The sequence below is a fragment of the Salmo salar genome, chromosome 22 (genome assembly GCF_965601325.2).
Source record: "Salmo salar chromosome 22, fSalSal1, whole genome shotgun sequence".
NCBI classification, from domain to species: Eukaryota; Metazoa; Chordata; class Actinopteri; order Salmoniformes; family Salmonidae; genus Salmo; species Salmo salar.
Genome location: NC_138312.1, coordinates 48,485,269 through 48,507,999, shown reverse-complemented (window position 1 = coordinate 48,507,999; position 22,731 = coordinate 48,485,269). Strand labels below are relative to the sequence as shown.

Here is a 22,731-nt window from a genome sequence, read left to right as displayed (position 1 = left end):
TGTGTGGCCCAGCCAGAGCCCGGACTTAAACCCGGTCGAACATCTCTGGAGAGACCTGATAATAGCTGTGCAGCGACACTCCCCATCTAACCTGACCGAGCTTTAGAGGATCTGCAGAGAAGAATGGGATAAGCTCCCCAAATACAAGTGCGCCAAGCTTGTAGCGTCATACCCAAGAAGACTGGAGTCTGTAATCGCTGCCAAAGGTGCTTCAACAAAGTACTGAGTAAATGGTCTGAATACTTATGAAAATGTGATATTTCATTTTTTATATATATATATATAAATTGGCACAAAATTAAAAAAAAACTGTTTTTGCTTTGTCATTATGGGGTATTGTGTTAAGATTGACAATGTAATACATTTTAGGAAAAGGATGTAACATAACAAAATGTGGAAAAGGGGAAGGGGTCTGAATACTTTCCGAATGCACTACATGTACATATAGGTAGGGGTAAAGTGCCTAGGCAACAGGATAGATAATAAACCGCAGCAGCAGCGTATGTCAGTGGTTCCCAACCCTGGTCCTCCAGTATACCCCAACAGTACACATTTTTATTGTAACCCTGGACAAGCACACTTGATTAAACTTTCCAACTAATCATCAAGTCCTCGATGAGTTGAATGAGGTGTGTTTGGGCTGTTGGAGACCGGAGTTAGAAAACACTTGCGTATGTGAAGAGTCAAAATAGTCAGTGCAAAAAGTGCCAATACAGATATTCCATGTAACTACACTGCTCAAAAAAATAAAGGGAACACTTAACAACACAATGTAACTCCAAGTCAATCACACTTCTGTGAAATCAAACTGTCCACTTAGGAAGCAACACTGATTGACAATAAATTTCACATGCTGTTGTGCAAATGGAATAGACAACAGGTGGAAATTATAGGCAATTAGCAAGACACCCTCAAATAAAGGAGTGGTTCTGCAGGTGGGGACCACAGACCACTTCTCAGTTCCTATGCTTCCTGGCTGATGTTTTGGTCACTTTTGAATGCTGGCGGTGCTTTCACTCTAGTGGTAGCATGAGACGGAGTCTACAACCCACACAAGTGGCTCAGGTAGTGCAGCTCATCCAGGATGGCACATCAATGCGAGCTGTGGCAAGAAGGTTTGCTGTGTCTGTCAGCGTAGTGTCCAGAGCATGGATGCGCTACCAGGAGACAGGCCAGTACATCAGGAGATGTGGAGGAGGCCGTAGGAGGGCAACAACCCAGCAGCAGGACCGCTACCTCCGCGGAGGAGCAGGAGAAGCACTGCCAGAGCCCTGCAAAATGACCTCCAGCAGGCCACAAATGTGCATGTGTCTGCTCAAACGGACTCCATGAGGGTGGTATGAGGGCCTGACGTCCACAGGTGGGGGTTGTGCTTACAGCCCAACACCGTGCAGGACGTTTGGCATTTGCCAGAGAACACCAAGATTGGCAAATTCGCCACTGGCGCCCTGTGCTCTTCACAGATAAAAGCAGGTTCACACTGAGCACGTGTAGGACGTGACAGAGTCTGGAGACGCCGTGGAGAACGTTCTGCTGCCTGCAACATCCTCCAGCATGACCGGTTTGGCGGTGGGTCAGTCATGGTTTGGGGTGGCATTTCTTTGGGGGGCCGCACAGCCCTCCATGTGCTCGCCAGAGGTAGCCTGACTGCCATTAGGTACCGAGATGAGATCCGCAGACCCCTTGTGAGACCATATGCTGGTGCGGTTGGCCCTGGGTTCCTCCTAATGCAAGACAATGCTAGACCTCATGTGGCTGGAGTGTGTCAGCAGTTCCTGCAAGAGGAAGGCATTGATGCTATGGACTGGCCCGCCCATTCCCCAGACCTGAATCCAATTGAGCACATCTGGGACATCATGTCTCGCTCCAGCCACCAACGCCACGTTGCACCACAGACTGTCCAGGAGTTGGCGGATGCTTTAGTCCAGGTCTGGGAGGAGATCCCTCAGGAGACCATCCGCCACCTCATCAGGAGCATGCCCAGGCGTTGTAGGGAGGTCATACAGGCACGTGGAGGCCACACACATGACTGAGCCTCATTTTGACTTGTTTTAAGGACATTACATCAAAGTTGGATCAGCCTGTAGTGTGGTTTTCCACTTTAATTTTGAGTGTGACTCCAAATCCAGACCTCCATGGGTTGATAAATTGGATTTCCATTGATTATTTTTGTGTGATTTTGTTGTCAGCACATTCAACTATGTAAAGAAGAAAGTATTTAATAAGATTATTTATTTCATTCAGATCTAGGATGTGTTGTTTAAGTGTTCCCTTTATTTTTTTGAGCAGTATATTTTCCATGCTTAGTATATTTTGCAGTCTTATTCCTTGGGGGTAAAAGCTGTTTGGAGTCTTGTTAGTTCCAGGCTTGGTGCATCGGTACTGCTTGCTGTGCAGTAGCAGAGACAACAGTCTACGACTTGGGTGTCTGGAGTCTGACAATTTTCAGGGCCTTCCTCTGACACCGCCTGGCATAGAGGTCCTGGATGACAGGGAGCTCAGCCCCAGTGTTGTACTGGGCCATACACACTACCCTGTGTATCGCCTTGTGGATGGATGCCAAGCAGTTGCCATACCAAGCGGTGATGCAGCCAGTCAAGATGCTCTCAATGGTGCAGTTGTAAAACTTTGAGGATTTGAGGGCCCATGCCAAATCTTTTCAGCCTTCTGAGGAGGAAGAGGCATTGTCGTGCCTTCTTTATGACTGTGTTGGTGTGTTTGGTCCATGTTAATTCCTTAGTGATGTGGACACAGAGGAACTTGAAGGTCTCGACCTGATCCACTACAGCTCTGTCAATGTGGATGGGGGCGTGCTCAGCCCTCCGTTTCCTGTAGTCCACAATCAGCTCCTTTGTCTCCTCCCTATAGGCTGTCTCATTGTCTTCGGTGATCAGGCCTACCACCGTCGTGTCATCAGCAAACTTAATGATCGTGTTGCGTTCATGTGCGGCCACGCCGTCGTGGGTGAACAAGGAGTACAGGAGGGGACTAATCACGCACCCATGAGGGGCCCCCGTGTTGAGGGTTAGCGTGGTGGATGTGTTGTTGCCTATCCTCACCACCTCGAGGCAGCCCGCCAGTAAGTCCAGAATCCAGTTGCAGAGGGAGGTGTTCAGCTTAGTGATGCGCTTGGAGGGCACTATGGTGTTGAGCACTGAGCTGTAGTCGAGAAACAGCATTTTCACATAGGTGTTCCTCTTGTCCAGGCGGGAGAGGGCACTCTGGCGTGCAATAGAGATTGTGTCATCTATGGATCTGTTGGGGTGGTATACGAATTGGAGTGGGTCCAGGGTGTCTGGGATGATGGTGTTGATGTGAGCCATGATCAGCCTTTCAAAGCATTTCATGGCTACAGATGTGAGTGCTACGGTGCGATAGTCATTTAGACAGGTTTCATTGACGTCCTTGGGCACAGGGACTATGGTGGTTTTGCTTGAAACATGTAGGTATTACAGACTGGGTCTCTGGTCAAAATCTAAACAGCAAGCCAGTTCCAAAATCGACTTATTGGATCGCTCCAGTGTATACCTGTGGATGGTTCCTATTACAGAAATGCCTGTAGAAGCCAAAAATGTAAAGGTAGTGAAAAGAAAGGCCTTAGACTTTAAGGGGTTAAAACAATAGAAAAATATAGCATAGAGTATTTTGTTATAGTGTTACACACTATGCAGCAGCACATGCATGAGGTATTTTCAGTTAAGATTTAGACTTGAGATTTATCGGTCACAGCCCAATAGACTGTGTCTTCATTCAATCAAGGAAGAATTGGTAAGTATTATTCACTGGAGCTATTCAATAAGTCCTCATGGCAAAGATTTTGGAACTGGGTTTCTGTTTCGATTTTGAGCAGAGAATGGAAAGCATTATTTTACTGGGTCGTGTCTGTCAGGAAATGTTAAAAGGACCACGGCAATGCCTAATTGTGTGTTTCTATTGGCACAGGGAACTTGTTAATTTTCTCCAAAAGTGATAGGGAGATAGGGATACGGAAAGCTAATGTTGAGGTCTAATGTTGTTTAGAGGATAGGAAAACTGTTTGATCCTGCTCCAATTATCAGTGATGAGACTATTGACTCTTACAGAACAGTTAGCTAGCTGACACTCTACCCTGCATCATTTACCTTTACTCACCCTGCCCAGGCTTTGGTTTCTGTTGTCAGGAACCTTTGTGTCATGCCTTTGGAAATATCTAGCGGAAACACTGAAATGATCTTATGTTTTAATTAAGATTAACCTTTAGGATTTAATAAAAATTAAACAACATTTATCTTGTGCCTTTCACATGGAATTGATTAGTCAACAACCCAGGGATAACACAGTACCTGTCTCTACGGTGAGGTCAAGGGCGCTGCCACCAGGCTGGTAGACGCCCGAGCGGAGGTGCAGGTTGATGGTGAACGGCTGGCCCCTTCTCACGATGAGGCGCTCCACCCCGTTGAGCTCCGTACGGTGGTCTGTGTTGTTGAACTCACACTCCAGGTCCCATCGGGCAATGTCCAGTGCTGGGAGACGGATAAGAGAGAGAAAGGAAACAATGAGTAGAATTCCCTCAGGATTGACCATCTACCCAGCCAGTTACAAGAGAATACAATTCTGCCCTACAGTTCCTCTGTTTGCTCTTTGGGGGTGTCAGTCCAGTCTTCAGTATAATAAGGCTTAACACTTTCTGACAAATGTGTTAGTCAAAAGTGCTATAGAAATATTATTTTATCAATTGATTGTCTTCTCTTTCATGGTGCCTCAGTGGCGGACCAAACTCCCCTATTGCTTTTAAGACAATTGGGTCTATACCTGTTTCTAGCTAGGCTGATGACCTTCCTCTTCAAATTGGCTACCCAACTCTCAACGCTGGTTCCTTCCAAGTAGACCACCCCTTCCTCTCACCGCCAATGGCACTACTACTCTGGAAATGTCTATAATAGTTGCTTTACATTGTCTTGTAGCATTTCAATTCTGGCACTTAATTCTATTTTTAGCACTACAATGAAGTATTCTACTGACCTCTGAAGAGAGTTGCTTGTTTTTATGCTAGCTGTCCAGCTCTTTGACTATGTGCTTTTACTAAAAGAGCGTCTGCTAAATGTCTGTTAACACTAGAACCACTGAGCCTCAAGCTAACGAGCAGTCATTCTGAATCCAACATTCTAACAGTGTAATTATGAACATTTCATATATGCTATTGCAAAAACAATAATTTGGTTGTGTTTATGAAGGTCTTCGGTAACATTGGAATATAATATTTTTTTTAGAACACCATAGCATTTCAATTAGTTTATTTTACTATAGGATATACTGTATGTAAAAACATAAACACACAAAAAACACAACATTTCATATATTCAATACATTTTATTTGGGGAATGCCTTAATTACAACTATGAAACTAAAAGCATATGTGTTGGAACACGGCAATAGCTTATTTTTATAACAACAAAATGAATAAAATACCCCAACCACAAAGACGTACGGTCAAATTATGAAAACATCAGTAGCCTAAACATCATTATAAGCGCCAAGTGTCAAGAACGGAGGGGGGCATGACTTTACATTTTTCTTATACATGAGCTGTCAAAATGACTGCTTTAGCGGTTTTAGTGTTAAAGAAAATGTACATAAGCTATGGTATACTTCATCATATTAAGTGTATAGCCTATAGAATAAAACATATGCATGGATAAAGCATTAAGGGTGTCGAATTAACTTGCGGTAAGTAGGCCTTAGAGAAATGGTCAAAGGACTGCTGCAAATTGTTTCCAGACATTTTCAGACCTTCTGCCATCTTATCTCTGGCAGCAGGCATGAATCCAAGGACTTTCATTGTTATTTAAACTTACCATAAGAGTTCACTTCCTGTTGTTGAGTGGAAAGAGAAACACCTTACCTGTTGTGTAACAGAAAGACTTGTATTGCCATAAAAATCATAGGAATCCTTCAGACAGGAAATGTTGCTTTGCAAATAACTATCTTGGGAACTATATTTACTCAAGTAGCACTAGTGGGTAAATACTTCACCAACCCATTGAGACACAGACTTGAACTCTTTCATTGATTCATTTTAAAAAAAAGGAAGTATTTCACAAGAGAGAAAAAACAAGAAAACATGAATAAGCAGTGTTCTGTCACACCCTGCGAGGCGAGATGTGCAAGCAAATACTGTACACCTCCTTGTCCCCAGGGCTCAGTGTGTGAATAAGATCCCACCCTCTCATTTCCTATTTACAGTCATCCTGCTTCTTTAAGACAAGACTGGTTGTTGTTAAATAATCTTGGCAGGAGAAAACGACATGAAAACAAAATGTGAGGTGACAAAGGTTATGCCCAAACTCCTAGAAAAGGGTTCCAAAAGTGTTCTTCGACTGTCCCCATAGGAAAACCATTTTTGGTTCCAGCTAGAACCTTTTCCGGTACCAGGTACATCCCTTTTGAGTTCCATGTAGAACCCTGGGTTCTTCATGGAACCCAAAGGGTTCTACCTGGAACCAACAGGGTTTTCAAAGGGTTCTCAGAATAAAAACTCACCGGACACTATGAAAGCTCAAACCAAGTTTATTCTTCCCAGAGGGTCAATACAGCTGCATCAAACAAGGACATATTCACACAAGCACTGATATTTAAACCTTTATCTATGCTGAGTCTCCTCCTACACATCTGAACAAACATTGCAGCTTTATTGCTAGGCAGGTAACTAAGTGATACGGGCAATAAACTTTTCTTTCTCCCTTAACGTGACCTGACCTGCCCTCCACCCCCTTCATCACTAATCCATGGCTCTCTCTCCCCTTATCAATGCCTACCACATGTGATCACTTTCCCTACACTCAGTAGATTCCAAGCTTAATTGCCCCCACCATATACTTTCCTCCTACAGATAACCATTAACCTCTGGTGTAGCCCCTCGGCTATGGCACCCCTCAGGTCTCTGTTACAGCTAATGACTAATAATATTTAAAGTTTAGAAATCCAAACCTATCAAACCGAAGAACCCTTATTGGTTCTAGACAGTACATAACAACAACGACTAACTGACAAGTGTTTCCAAAGGTTTGTTTTTGTTTGCATGGTGTGTTAAAGCTTGGTGTTCTAACACTGGTAACTGGTTAACACCTGAAGTGTTAAGATAACACTGTATTCTGGGTTGCTCAGTCACTGACACACAATCTAACATTACCATTTTGTTTCACCAATCACTTTAGAGCTGCATTGTCAAAACTCACTTATCCCAATTGCTTATGGGACAAAATGACATACAGTTGAAGTCTGAAGTTTACATACATCTTAGCCAAATACATTTAAACTCAGTTTTTCACAATTCCTGACATTTAATTCTGGTAAAAAGTCCCTGTCTCAGGTCAGTTAGGATCACAATCTTTATTTAAAGAATGTGAAATGTCAAAATAATTGTATAGAGAATGATTTATTTCAGCTTTTATTTCATTCATCACATTCCCAGTGGGTGAGAAGTTTACATACACTCAATTAGTATTTGGTAGCATTGCCTTTAAATTGTTTAACTTGGGTCAAACGTTTCGGGTAGCCTTCCACAAGCTTCCCACAATAAGTTGGGTGAATTTTGGCCCATTCCTCCTGACAGAGCTGGTGTAACTGAGTCAGGTTTGTAGGCCTCCTTGCTCGCACACAATTTTTCAGTTCTGCCCACAAATGTTCTATGGGATTGAGGTCAGGGCTTTGTGATGGCCACTCCAATACCTTGACTTTGTTGTCCTTAAGCCATTTTGCCACAACTTTGGAAGTATGCTTTGGGTCATTATTCATTTGGAAGACCCATTTGCGAACAAGCTTTAAGTTCCTGACAGATGTCTTGAGATGTTGCTTCAATATATCCACATAATTGTCCTCCCTCATGATGCCATCTATTTTGTGAAGTGCACCAGTCCCTCCTGCAGCAAAGCACTCCCAAAACATGATGCTGCCAACCCCGTGCTTCATGGTTGGGATGGTGTTCTTCGGCTTGCAAGCGTCCCCCTTTTTCCTCCAAACATAACGATGGTCATTATGGCCAAACAGTTCTATTTTTGTTTCAGCAGACCAGAGGACATTTCTCCAAAAAGTACAATCTTTGTCCCCATGTGCAGTTGCAAACCATAGTCTGGCTTTTTTATGGCAGTTTTGGAGCAGTGGCTTCTTCCTTGCTGAGTGGCCTTTCAGGTCATGTCGATATAGGACTCGTTTTACTGTGGATATAGATACTTTTGTACCTGTTTCCTCCAGCATCTTCACAAGGTCCTTTGCTGTTGTTCTGGGATTGATTTGCACTTTTCACACCAAAGTACGTTCATCTCTAGGAGACAGAACACATCTCCTTCCTGAGCTGTATGATGTCTGCGTGGTCCCATGGCATTTATACTTGCAAACTATTGTTTGTACAGATAAACGTGGTATCTTCAGGTGTTTGGAAATTGCTCCCAAGGATGAACCAGACTTGTGGAGGTCCAGCATTTTTTCCCCTGAGGTCTTGGCTGATTTCTTTTGATTTTCCCATGATGTTAAGCAAAGAGGCACTGAGTTTGAAGATATGCCTTGAAATACATTCACAGGTACACCTCCAATTGACTGAAATGATGTCAATTAGCCTATCAGAAGCTTCTAAAGCCATGACATCATTTTCTGTAATTTTCCAAGATGTTTAAAGGCACAGTAAACTTCTGACCCACTGGAATTGTGATACAGTGAATTAATTATAAGTGAAATAATCTGTCTGTAAACAATTGCTGGAAAAATTACTTGTGTCATGCACAAAGTAGATGTCTTAACCGACTTGCCAAAACTATAGTTTTTTAACAAGACATTTGTGGAGTGGTTGAAAAATGAGTTTTAATGACTCCAACCTAACTGTATGTGAACTTCCGACTTCAACTGTATCTTTCAGAAAGAATTTAACATCAAACGGCTAAAGTAATTATGCTACCTCTGATTGCCGTATTACACAATCAGAGGAATATTGTTCAAGCTTTAAAAGGTTGCTTGCCTTAGGGTGCTTGTATACCCTCTCTGCCAGTGTACTACTTCTTTAATAATGTTAGAGTGCTACTTTGAACTACATGCAGGGTTGGGGAGAACCTGATTACATGTAATCACTTACTTGCAATCTGATTACAAAAAAACAAACTCATCAGTTGCTATAACAACAAAAATCTGATTACATATAATTTTTAAAAACTAGATTATTATTTAATGGATTACTTTAAATTTCATAAAGGATGTTTGCAAGAGAAAAAAATACATTATGCCACAGTTCTGTTTTCTCAATGACATTCCATTCAGAATTGAAAAAAGGTGTTTAAGTTTGTTCCATCTGAGTGAGTCTGACCAAAAGTCAGAGACTTCTGTGATGACACACTAAAAGTGTTTGCTAGATTCTTTATTGTCTTCTTCTAATGCCTCTTAAGGGAAAAGTAAATGAAAAGTACATGAAATTAATCAGATTATGTTACTGAGTTTGGGTAATTCAAAAGTTACATTAGTGATTATAATTTAACAGGTAACTAGTAACTGTAACATATTACATTTAAAAAGTAACCTACCCAACTCTACATGTATGAGAAATCTATTTCTGTAGGAACATCTGGATAGTGTATCTTCTACATTTGACCAGCCGTGGGGAATTTTGCATGTGTTTTACACCTTACACCTAGTTGAAGAAAAGTGGTCTTTCAAAGGAGACAAACTTAAGTCTCCAGTCCAGCTCTTTCATCCTAAAGAGAAATAAAGTTGTCAATAAGCCTATTTTACTCAGTCAGAAAGCGGCTGGGAACTTGTGCTTTTCCAGAGCTAGAGGCAACAGGACTACAAACCTAGAATCTGGAGACCATTAGGCAGATTGATAGCAGATAAACAACCAAAATGTTGTTTTCGACAACACAGTCCAAACAATGCAGGCTCAATCAATGTAATGGTAAAGTGTAGTTATTGCTGCGTTTCATTCTTGTATTACACTGTTGGTATCAAATAAAATGCATTTTTATTAGCCTCTCTCGCATTGTGGAATGAAAGCTGATGTAAGATAATGTGCAGTCTGAATTGAAACGGAAAGGTTTCTGTAATTAATTACAGTCTGTCACAAACATGAATAGCGCAAAAATAAATTTACGGACAGAGATCAAGGTGAGCTATGTGTGTAGGGGGGGTGTCTTCCCATTTATGTGATCACATGCCCCAATTGAGCAGGCTACTACCATGAGGTCACCATCTCCACCATGCCATCACTCTAGACTTACACTCCCTTGTTTTGCTTCCAGTCTACTAAACTTGAACAACACCACATCAAGAGTCCTGTTATAGGCAAAGCAGAATTACTGGGCCAGAATAAACCCAATAAGGTTGGGGCAATGAAAGATCCTAGTCAGGGAAAAATGCACAGAAGCAGGTACAGTAAATCCCAGGAACAATAAATACCTTCTCTCAGCTATTAACAGCAACCTATCCAGCCTAGTCACGAATGAAGCAGAAAGAGCTCTCTCTCTCTCAATTCAATTCAATTTAAGGGGCTTTATTGGCATGGGAAACACATGTTTACATTGCCAAAGCAAGTGAAATAGATAATAAACACAAAAAAAATAAACATGTTCAATTTTTCTTCTCTCTCTCTCTCTCTCTCTGTCTGTATGTGTGTGCGTGCTGCTCAGCGTTGTCTGTATGTGTCTGCGTGCTTGTGTGTGTGTGTGCAAGGTGTAAAAGGTTTGAATGGGTTCATAGGGGCTTCGCAAAATCATTCCAAGGACAAATTAAGTTCGCCACAGTTTCTGGTTGCAGTTACAGCTGCTGTCTGCTATTAAAAGCCCAAAGTTCCCTTAGCAACACTTAACTCCCTCTGAAACACATAACTCAGATGCATTGAAGATGCATACGACTAGGCTAAAGCTTATGGTTAGCTGACAACGTGGGAGACAACACTTGTGTCTCCAGCAATGGTGAGCCAGAAAAATAAAAGGCTGCTTTTATATATATAAAAATTACATTTGGTTCTGTTAAGACATCAACCACAATGGCCTATAGACAGCTTGTTAAGTTAAGCTGTCATTTAGTGGTTATGGTTTCAGCATTGGCAATGTGAAAAGAAGTTCTCACCCCATCCAACTTTTAGATGTTGGATGACAGTTTTGGTTGGTGCAGTTTTCAGAATGCTGTTCATTGACTACAGCTCAGTGTTCAACACCATTGTCCCGTCTAAGCTTTTCACCAAGCTGAGGACCCTGGGACTGAACACCTCCCTCTGCACCTGGATCCTGGACCTCCTTAAGGTCGATCCCAGGTGGTGAGGGTAGGCAACATCACCTCCGCCACACTGACCCTCAACACGGGGGCCCCACAGGGGTGTGTGCTTAGTCCCCTCCTGTACTCCCTGTTCACCCACGACTGCGTAGCCACGCATGACTCAAACACTATCATCAAGTTTGCTGACGACAAGACGGTGGTAGGCTTGATCACCGGCGACAATGAGACAGCCTACAGGGAAGAGGTCCGTGACCTGGCAGTGTGGTGCCGAAACAACAACCTCTCTTTTAACGTCAGTAAGACCAAGGAGCTGATTGCTCCCATCCACATCGACAGGGATGCAGTGGAGCTTCAAGTTCCTCTGTGTCCAAATCACTAAGGACTTAAAATGGTCCACACATACATACAGTTGTGAAGAAGGTGCGACAGCATCTTTGCCCCCTCAAAAGGTTAAAAAGGTTTGGCTTGGGCCTTGAAATCCTCAAAAAGTTACACAGCTGCACCACTGAGAGCATCTTAACTGGCTGCATCAATGCCTGGTATGGCAGCAGCACTGCCCTCGATCGCATGGCACTACAAAGAGTAGTGCATACAGCCCAATACATCACTGGGGCCGAGCTCCCTGCCAACCAGGAACTCTATATCAGGCGGTGTGTAAGGAAGGGCCGGAAAATTGTTAAAGACTCCAGCCACCCAAGCCATAGACTGTTCTGTCTGCTTCCGCATGGCAAGCGGTACCGTTGCATTAAGTCTGACACCAACAGGCTTCAGAAAAGCTTCTATACCCATGCCATAAGACTGCTAAATAGCTAACTAAATAGCTAACAAAATGGCCACACAAACTATCTGAGTTGACCCTTTACTTTTGCACTGTCTCTCTGCACACACAGGACCCTACATACTCACGCACACTAACACTCCAACACACACACACACACACACACACACACACACACACACACACACACACACACACACACACACACACACACACACACACACACACACACACACACACACACACACACACACACACAATCACTTCATCATTTGCTCACACACACATAAGATGCACACACATTTATACTGACTCTATGCACATGCACACACACTCACATACAATCATCACGTACGCTGCTGCTACTCTGTTTATCATATATCCTGATCCCTAGTCACCTTATCCCTAAACATACAGTATATACCTCTATCACGCCAGTATCCCTGCACATTGTATATTTGGTACTGGAACTGACTGACCCTATATATAATATGCTTACTTACTTTCTTGTGTTCTTATTTCTTATTTTAATTTATTGTCTGTTTTTTCTTCCTCCTTATGTTATTTTTAGTATTACATTGTTGTTGATTACTGCATTGTCGGATTTAGAGTTTGCAAGAAAGGCATTTCACTGTATTTCTGCAAGTGACATTAAAACTTGAAACTTGAATTTTCACAACATTATAACATGCACTCTAAAGGGGCTGCTGTGAATTTAACTTACAGGCAGCTCAGTGACAAGGAAAATTCTGTATGTCATATTACAGTGTACCTCACCTGTAAAATAAATACAGTATCAAATCAAGTACTGTGGAATGACAAACAGTACAATAGCGTTAAATGTAAAGTATTACACTGTAAAAAAAAGAAATAAGAAAAAGAAAAAAGGTAAATGCTACCATAATCTAAATGAATGAATGAAATTCATTGAAGGGAAGGTTTTGCATTTCAGTATTTAACTGTAATTACAGCGGATTGGTGCAAGCAGGTTGGCAGCTAGGCAAAGTGTTTACGCATTACAGCATAGCATCCAAAATAGAGGATTGTCTAACTTTTGTTTTGCTTTGGTGAGGGGTGTGTGGTTTTTTATTTGGCACAGGGGAGGATAGTGTGTTTTGTCCCCCTGGTTTACATTAGCCGTTTTGCAGGTTTTACTGAATATTTTTGCAAATGTATTGAAAATGAAATACAGAAAGAACCATTTACATAACTATTCACACCCCTGAGTCAATACCTTGTAGAAGCACCAAAAGTATATTCAAAGAATGGCCTTACTGAAGAACTCAGTGACTTTCAACGTGGCACCGTCATAGGATGCCACCTTTCCAACAAGTCAGTTCATCAAATTTCTGCCCTGCAAGAGCTGCCCAGTGCTGTTATGGTGAGGTGGAAACATCTAGGAGCAACAACGGCTCAGCCGCGAAGTGGTAGGCCACGCAAGCTCACAGAACGGGACGGCTGAGTGCTGAAGCGCGTAGCGAGTAAAAATTGTCTGTACTCGTTTGCAATATTCACTACCGAGTTACAAACTGCCTCTGGAAGCAACATCAGCCCAAGAACTGTTCGTTGGGAGCTTCATGAAAATGGGTTTCCATGGCCGAGTAGTTGCACACAAGCCTAAGATCACCATGCGCAATGCCAAGTGTTGGCTGGAGTGGTGTAAAGCTCGCCGCCATTGGACTCTGGAGCAGTGGAAATGCGTTCTCTGGAGGGATGAATCACACTTCAGCATCTGGCAGTCTGACGGACGAATCTGGGTTTGGTGGATGCCAGGATATTCTAGACGATTCTGTGCTCCCAACTTTGTGGCAACAGTTTGGGGAAGGCCCTTTCCTATTTCAGCATGACGACAATGTCCCCGTGCAAAAAGCGAGGGCCACACAGAAATTGTTTGTCGAGATTGGTGTTGAAGAACTTGACTGGCCTGCACAGAGCCCTGACCTCAACTCCATCGAACACATTTGAGATGAATTGGAATGCAGACTGCAAGCCAGACCTAATCGCCCAACATCAGTGCCTGACCTCACTAATGCTCTTGTGGCTGAATGGAAGCAAGTCGCCGCAGCAATGTTCCAACATCTAGTGGAAAGCCTTCACAGAAGTTTGGAGGTTATTATAGAAGCAAAGGGGGGGACCAACTTCATATTAATGCCCACGACTTTGGAATGAGATGTTCGACGAGCAGGTGTCCACATACTTTTGGCCATGTAGTATATTTATTTTTGTATTCTTTTTTTGAGGGATAAAAAAACCTCAATATACCTTAAAATAACTAAAACCAAATTGAAACTGTGTAGAAAAGATCATGGATCTACATTCATACAGTTTCTTGCCTGTGTCCAGCTCGCTAATAATCACCTAAATGAAAGCTAGACAGTCAGGGAGAAAAACATTTTTCTAAAATAATGGAAAATATAATAATAATAATTTTGGGCAAATTTTGATGGCGAGGAAATATAACATTTTCTTTTGTGCACATGTGGCCCTCAGGCAAATTTTGATTGACACCCCTGGATATGGTAATCAATGGCAACCTAACCTACTGTATCAGGCGTAAAAGAAACCAGCTACCGGTAAGTTATTTGCCATCATTTGTCCATAGCAAGGTTTCCCAAACTCGGTCTGTGTAGTGCTAAGGCAAAAACCAAAACGTGCACCCAGGGTGTCGCCAGGACCGAGTTTGGAAAACCCTGGTCCATAGTGAAGGGATGGATCAAGTTTCACTTTGCTGTTTAGATTTGAGATTGTTTTCTAAACGAATCAATTGTTCACCAGCCTTTTAAGGTAATATTGAAATCCTCTAAATGCTTCAAATATTTAGATACATATTCTGGCATATGGCTCAGTCCTGCAAGGAAGTATTTATTTTAGGAAGCAATAACATGACATGATAAGCTATTTTAAATTATCTGCCACTGTCTACTTTGTAGACCATGATGCAAGTTTTCGTTGATATTGAAAAAAATGCATTAGTTGTTATACTGTTGATGAAACTCAAAAAATGTAATTCACAGTTATGTTCAAATGTTCAATAATGCTATGCACGTACTAGAGAGAAGATTTACAGAGATACAACACATTCAATAAAACATTGCAAATAAAACACTTCAAACAGTTATTAAAATCTTACCTTGAGCCATTATCGCGTTGATGTACAGCCGGGTAATAGTCTGTGTTAGGCTGTTGAAAGTATTCTCTACTCTGCACAGCTACACTGACTGTGAACGAAAGTCATATTTGTAGTGGTCATGCGCGTCACCAAAATTCATTGGTAGTATACTCTTACCATTTTGGGGAAGCTGACGGCATAATGTATAACGTGGGCTGGGAAGTCATCTGGGCGTGTTGGTTTTCTTCCGCCGAACGCCCACGTGCGTGTGCTCACATGCATGAGCAAGCACACACGCACGCACTCACACAGAAACATGCACATACACTCTATTGACCTTGTAGCGACCTCGTCCTATACAATAGTTGCACAATTTCCTGCATACATTTGTGTGACAGTAGGGAATAGGGAAGTCATTTTCATTTAGTCATCATTTACATTTTAGTCATTTAGCAGACGCTCTTATCCAGAGTGACTTACAGTAGTGAATGCATACATTTAATATTTTTTTTTATTAAAAAAAAATAAAAATTGTACTGCCCCCCGTGGGAATCAAACCCACAACCCTGGTGTTCCACACACCATGCTGGCGTTGCAAACACCATGCTCTAACAACTGCGCCACAGTTGGTAGAGCATGACAAATGACAAAATACAATTTACTTCTATGAAATATACTGAAGAAAAATCTAAACTCAACATGCAACAATTTCAACAAATTTACTGAGTTACAGTTCATATAAGGAAATACATTCATTCGGCCCTAATCTGTGGATTTCACATGACAGGGCAGGGGTAAAGACATGGCTGGGCCTGGAAGGGCATAGGCCCACTCACTTGGGAGCCAGGCCCAGCCAATCAGAAGGAGTTTTTCTCCACAAAAGGACTTATTAGAGACAGAAATACTCCTCAGTTTCATCAGCTGTCCAGGTGGCTAAACTCAGATGATCCCACAGGTGAGAAGCCTTATGTGGATGTCCAGGGCTGGCGAGGTTACACGTGGTCTGCGGTTGTGAGGCTGGTTGGACGTACTGTCAAATTCTCTAAAACGACTGGAGGCGGCTTATGGTGGAGAAATTAACATTAAATTCTGGTGGACATTAATGCAGTCAGCATACCAATTGTGTGCGCTTTCAAAATGTAGACATCTTTGGCATTGTGTGACAAATCTGCACATTTAAGAGTTGCATTTTATTGTACCCAGCACAAGGTGTACCTGTGTGAAAATCTTGCTGTTTAATCAGCTTCTTGATATGCCATACTTGTCAGGTGGATGGATTACATTGGCAAAGGAGAAATGCCAGCCATGTCGCGGACACCGACGTCTTGCTCCCGGACAAGCTAAACACCTTCTTCGCCCACTTTGAGGATAACATATTGCCACCGCCACGGGCCGCTCCCGAGGCATTTAAGCGTGTTAACCCTTGCAAGGCTGCCGGCCCAGACGGCATCGCTAGCAGCGTCCTTTAAGCATGCGCAGACCAGCTGGTTGGAGTGTTTACGGACATATTTAATCTCTCCCTATCCCAGTCTGCTATCCCCATTAGCTTCAAGATGTCTACCATTGTTCCTGTACCCAAGAAAGCAAGGGTAATTGAACTTAATGACTATCGCCCAGTAGCACTCACTTCTGTCATCATGAAGTCATTTGAAAGGCTAGTTAAGGATCATATCACCTCCACCTTACCCAACACCTTAGACTTACTGTAATTTGCATACCAATCCAATATATCCATGGATGATGCAATCTCCATCACACTGTACACTGCCCCATGCCCCATGCCATCTGAACAAGAGGAATACCTATGTAAGAATGCTGTTCATTGACTACAGCTCAGCCTTCAACACCACAGTACCCTACAAGCTCATCATTAAGTTTGGGGCCCTGGGTCTGAACCCCGCCCTGTGCAACTGGGTCTTGGACTTCCCGACGGGCTGCCCCCAGGTGGTGAAGGTAGGCAACAAATAAAATCAAATCTAATCAAACTTTATTTGTCACATGTGCCGAATACAAGTGTAGACCTTACCGTGAAATGCCTACTTTCAAGCCCTTAACCAACAGGGCAGTTAAAGACGAGTTAAGAAAATATTTACCAAATAAACTAAAGCAAAAAAATATTCAAAGTAAGACAATAATATTTACTTATTTAACTAGGCATGTCAGTTAAGAACACATTCTTATTTTCAATGACATCTTAGGAACAGTGGATGAACAGCCTTGTTCAGGGGCAGAACGACAGATTTTTACCTTGTCAGCTCGGGGATTTGATCTTGCAACCTTTGCGGTTACTAGTCCAACACTCTTACCACTAGGCTATAACAGTAACGTGGCTATATACAGGGGGTACCAGTACCGAGTCAGTGTGCGGGGGTACAGGTTAGAGGTCATTTGTACATGTAGGCAGGGGTGAAGTGGCTATGCATAGATAATAAACAGTGAGTAGCAGCAGTGTACAAAACAAATGGAGGGTGGGGGGGAGGTGAATGTTGGTAATTTGATTTATTGTTCAGCAGTCTTATGGCTTGGGGGTAGTCCATGATCAGCTCCTTTGTCTTGCTCACATTGACGGAGAGATTGTTGTCCTGGCACCACACTGCCAGTTCTCTGACCTCCTCCCTATAGGCTGTCTCATCGTTGTCGGTGATCAAGCCGACCACTGTTGTGTTGTCAGCAAACTTAATGATGGTGCTGGAGTCGTATTCGGCCACTCAGTCGTGGGTGAACAGGGAGTACAGTAGGGGACTAAGTACACACCCCTGAGGGGCCCCAATGTTGACGATCAGCATGGCAGACTTGTTGTTGCCTACCCTTACCACCTTCACTACGCTAATCCTCAACACAGGAGCCCCACAAGGGTGCATGCACAGCCACCTCCTGTACTCCCTGTTTACACATGACTGGGAGGCCACGCACGCCTCCAACTCAATCATGAAGTTTGCAGACGACACAACAATGGTAGGCCTGATTACCAACAATGATGAGACAGCCTACAGAGAGGAGGTGAGGGCCCTGGCGGAGTGGTGCCAGGAAAGTAGCCTCTCCCTCAACGTCAACAAAGCGAATGAGCTGATTGTGGACGTCAGGAGACAGCGGAGGGAGCACGCCTCTATCCACATCAACGGAACGCATGGTAATAATGGCACCGGAGGAGAGGGCTGGCATTTTACGGGCTCCTAACTAACTGTGCTATTTTGTTTGTTTTTTCGCATTGTTTGTAACTCATTTTGTACATAATGATGCTGTGATCATCTCTTATGGCCGAAAAAAGCTTCTGGACATCAGAACAGCTCTTACTCACCTCGAACGAGAAGAAGATTTTTTCGTTAATGAGTCCGACGCGAAGGATATGCTGCTTTGTCAAGACAAGGCCCAAATCCCTGTCATCTGCGTGAAGAAAAGACAGAGGAAAAGGGGAGGGCGGGTGCCTTGTAAGAATTTGCCGACAAGTAGGTAAAGCACCACTACCCTCCGTATAATTGGCCAACGTGGAATCATTGGGAAAAAAACTGGATGATCTACTTTCAAGACTATCCTACCAACAGGACATTAAAAACTGTGAAATCTTATGTTTCATCGAGACTTGGCTGAACGACAACACGGATAATATAGAGCTGGCTGGCTTCTCCGGGTTTTGTCAGGACAGAGCAACTACGTCTGATGTCTTATCGGTGGTGGTCTGTGTTTATTTGTCAATAGCAGCAGGTGTGCGAAATCTAATATTAAGGAAATCTCAAGGTTTTGCTCGCCTGAGGTGGAGTATCTCATGATAAGCTGTAGACCACAGTATTTACCAAGATAATTTTCATCTATATTATTCGTAGCCATCTATTTACCACCACAAACCGATGCTGGCACTAAGACCGCACTCAACGAGTGTCACGTCCTGACCAGCAGAGGGAGTAGTTGTGTAGTATTTTGGTCAGGACGTGGCAGAAGAAGTCTGTATGTGTTTTCTAGTATGTCTGTTTCTGTGTTAGTCTTGTGACTCCTGATCAGGAACAGCTGGATATCGTTGTTCCTGATTGGGAGTCATGTATTAGAAGTGTTTTTCACCTGGGGTTTGTGGGTTGTTGGTTTAGCACTGCTTTATGTTAGCCTGCTAACTGTTCCTGTCGGTCTATTGTTTCTTGTTTTTTTGTGTTCATCTTATTCGAATTAAAAAGAAAGATGAACATTCACATCCCGTCTGTGTTTTGGTCATCCATTCACCACGACAGCCGTTACAACGAGCTGTATGCCATAACCAAGCAAGAAAATGCTCATCCAGAAGCGGCACTCCTAGTGGCCGGGGACTTTAATGCAGGCAAACTTAAATCCGTTTTTACCTCATTTCTACCAGCATATGCAACCAGAGGGAAAAATAACTCTAGACTACCTTTACTCCACACACAGAGATGCATACAAAGCTCTCCCTCGCCCTCCATTTGGCAAATCTGACCATAATTCTATCCTCCTGATTCCTGCTTACAAGCAAAAACTAAAGCAGGAAGTACCAGTGACACGCTTAATATGGAAATGGTCAGATGACGCAGATGCTACGCTATAGGACTGTTTTACTAGCACAGACTGCAATATGTTTCCGGGATTCATCTAATGACATTGAGGTGTGCATCGACATCGACAATGTCATCCCCACAGTGACCATACATACATTTTCAAACCAGAAGCCATGAATTACAGCCAACATCTGCACCGAGCTAAAGGCTAGAGCTGCCGCTTTCAAGGAGCAGGACACGTATAAGAAATCCCGCTATACCCACAGGCAAAGCGTCACTACAGGACTAAGATTGAATCCAATACACCAGCTCTGACACTCGTTGGATGTGGCAGGGCTTGAAAACTATTACGGACTACAAAAAGCTACGAGCTACGATCTACCCAGTGGCGCGAGCCTACCAGACGAGTTAAATGCCTTTTATGCTCACTTTGAGGCAAGAAACACTGAAGCATGCATGAGAGGACAAACTGTCACCATAGACCACCCTCGTTTGGTTTCTATGTGCCATAAATATTTCAATTGTGCTGTGATGTTTTACAAAAAAATTTAACGTTTCTAATCGTATATTATCCACAGATTGTGAGCTAAAGATGAAAACCTTTCCTACGAGAATTATTATATTATTTATTGACTGACTATGGCTTTCCAAATCGCCCAACACTGATATTTGTAAAGTTAATTTTAAGTGCATGTTGTGATTCTTTTCACCATTCTTGAACCTGTGACCAGAAACAAGCTACATAGGGGCAATACCAGAATAAATAATCTATTGATTCTGTCTCTTCGCAACAAAATCTACAGAGCTGAGATTCTTGTATGCCCAATATATATAGCATTCTGTTGATCGCAATAATGTTATATAATAATTTAAATAAAAAAAAAATGGAGGCCATAGTGGCGAAATAATTACGGAGTGATAGATGTGCAGAAGATGAATGTGCAAGTAGAGACAAGTTAGACAAGTAACTGAAAGGTTGCAAGATCGAATCCCCGTGCTGACAAGGTAAAAATCTGTCATTCTGCCCCTGAACAAGGCAGTTAACCTACTGTTCCTAGGTCGTCATTGAAAATAAGAATTTGTTCTTAACTGACTTGCCTAGTTAAATAAAGGTTAAATAAATAAATAAAAAGATACAGGGGTGCAAAGGAGCAAAAAAAATAACAGTATAGGTCTGTAACAGTTTGGGTTTAGAGTGTCTCCCCCTTTGAAGAGGGTGATGACCGTGGCAGCTTTCCAATCTTTGGGGATCTCAGATGATATGAAAGAGAGGTTGAGCAGGCTAGTAATAGGGGTAGCAACAATTGCGGCGGATCATTTTAGAAAGAGAGGGTCAATATTGTCTAGCCCAGCTGATTTGTAGGCGTCCAGATTTTGCAGCTCTTTCAGAACATCAGCTATCTGGATTTGGGTGAAGGAGAAATGGGTTGCTGTGGGGGGTACAGAGCTGCTGACCGGGGTAGGGGTAGCCAGGTGGAAAGCATGGCCAGCTGTAGAAAAATGCTTGTTGTGAAATTCTCGATTATCGTGGATTTATCGGTGGTGACAGTGTTTCCTAGCCTCAGTGCAGTGGGCAGCTGGGAGGAGGTGCTCTTATTCTCCATGGACTTTACAGTGTCCCAGAATTTTTGGGAGTTTGTGCTACAGGATGCAAATTTCTGTTTGAAAAAGCTTGCCTTTGCTTTCCTTACTGCCTGTGTTCTTAACTTCCCTGAAAAGTTGCATATCGTTGCGGCTATTCGATGCTAATGCAGTACACCACAGGATGTTTTTGTGCTGGTCAAGGGCAGTCAGGCCTGGGGGGAACCAAGGGCTATATCTCTTCTTAGTTTAAAAACAAATTGAAATGGGCATGTTTATTTAAGATGGTGAGGAAAGCACTTTTAAAGTATAACCAGGCATCCTCCACTGAATGAGGTCAATATTCTTCCAGAATACCTGGGCCAGGTCGATTAGAAAGGCCTGCTCGCAGGACCCATTACGGACGCAGGCAATGAGGCAGTGATCGCTGAGATCCTGGTTGAAGACAGCGGAGGTGTATTTGGAGGGCAGGTTGGTCAGGGTGATATCTATGAGGGTGCCCGTGTTTACGGATTTAGGGTTGTACCTGGTAGGTTCCATGATCATTTGTGTGAGATTGAGGGCATCTAGCTTAGATTGTAGGATGGTCGGAGTGTTAAGCATATCCCAGTTTAGGTTGCCTAACAGTACAAACTCTGAAGATAAATGGGGAAAGATTAATTCACATATGGTGTCCAGGCACAGCTGGGGTCTGAGAGGGGTCTATAACAAGCGGCAACAGTGAGAGACTTATTTCTGGAAAGGTGGATTTTTAAAAGTAGAAGCTCAAACTGTTTGGGTACAGACCTGGATAGCATGACAGAACTCAGCAGGCTGTCTCTGCAGTCGATTGCAACTCCACCCCCTTTGGCAGTTCTATCTTGGTGGAAAATGTTGTAGTTGGGGATTGACATTTCTGAATTTTTGTTGGCCTTCCTAAGCCTGGATTCAGACACGGCTAGGACATCAGGGTTGGCGGAGTGTGCTTCTAATGTTAACATGCATGAAACCAAGGCTTTTACGGTTACAGAAGTCAAGAAATGATAGAGCCTGGGGAATAAGAGTGGATCTGGAGGCTACAGGGCGTGGGTTAACCTCTACATCACCAGAGGAACAGAGGAGGAGTAGGATTAGGGTACGGCGAAAGGCTATAAGAACTGGTCGTCTAGTTGGTTGGGGACAGAGAATAAAATGAGCAGATTTCTGGGCGTGGTAGAATAGATTCAAGGCATAATGTACAGACAGGGGTATGGTAGAATGTGAGTACAGTGGAGGTAAACCTATGCATTGGGTGATGAGGAGAGAGGTTTCGTCTCTGGAGGCATCACTTAACCTAGGTGAGGGACGAAAGAGCTATCTAAGGCATTCTGAGCGGGACTGAGGGCTCTACAGCTAAATAAAACAATAAAAACTAGCCAAGACAGCAGTAGACAAGGAATATTGACATTAGAGAGAGGTATAAAGCAATCAGAGGTGTTGATCAGGAGAGCTAAGACAACAACGGGTAAATAGCGATGAATGGGCAGAGCTGGGGCCGGCAGGTAAACAAAATGAGG

General features: G+C 43.0%; 1 protein-coding gene across 2 annotated transcripts in view; it reads right to left on the bottom strand.

Annotated features, from left to right (window-relative positions):
* The window catches only part of tgm2 (transglutaminase 2, C polypeptide), a 28,763-nt gene extending 13,568 nt beyond the window's left edge, over positions 1-15,195 (bottom strand). Inside the window, 2 exon segments of one of the 2 annotated variants that reach the window (NM_001141723.1) lie at positions 4,323-4,502; positions 15,141-15,195. In NM_001141723.1, coding sequence (NP_001135195.1) covers positions 4,323-4,502; positions 15,141-15,150 — 190 coding nt within the window. In that variant the 5' untranslated portion in view covers positions 15,151-15,195. 2 annotated transcript variants of the gene reach the window in all.
* Positions 15,196-22,731: the final 7,536 nt, after the last annotated feature.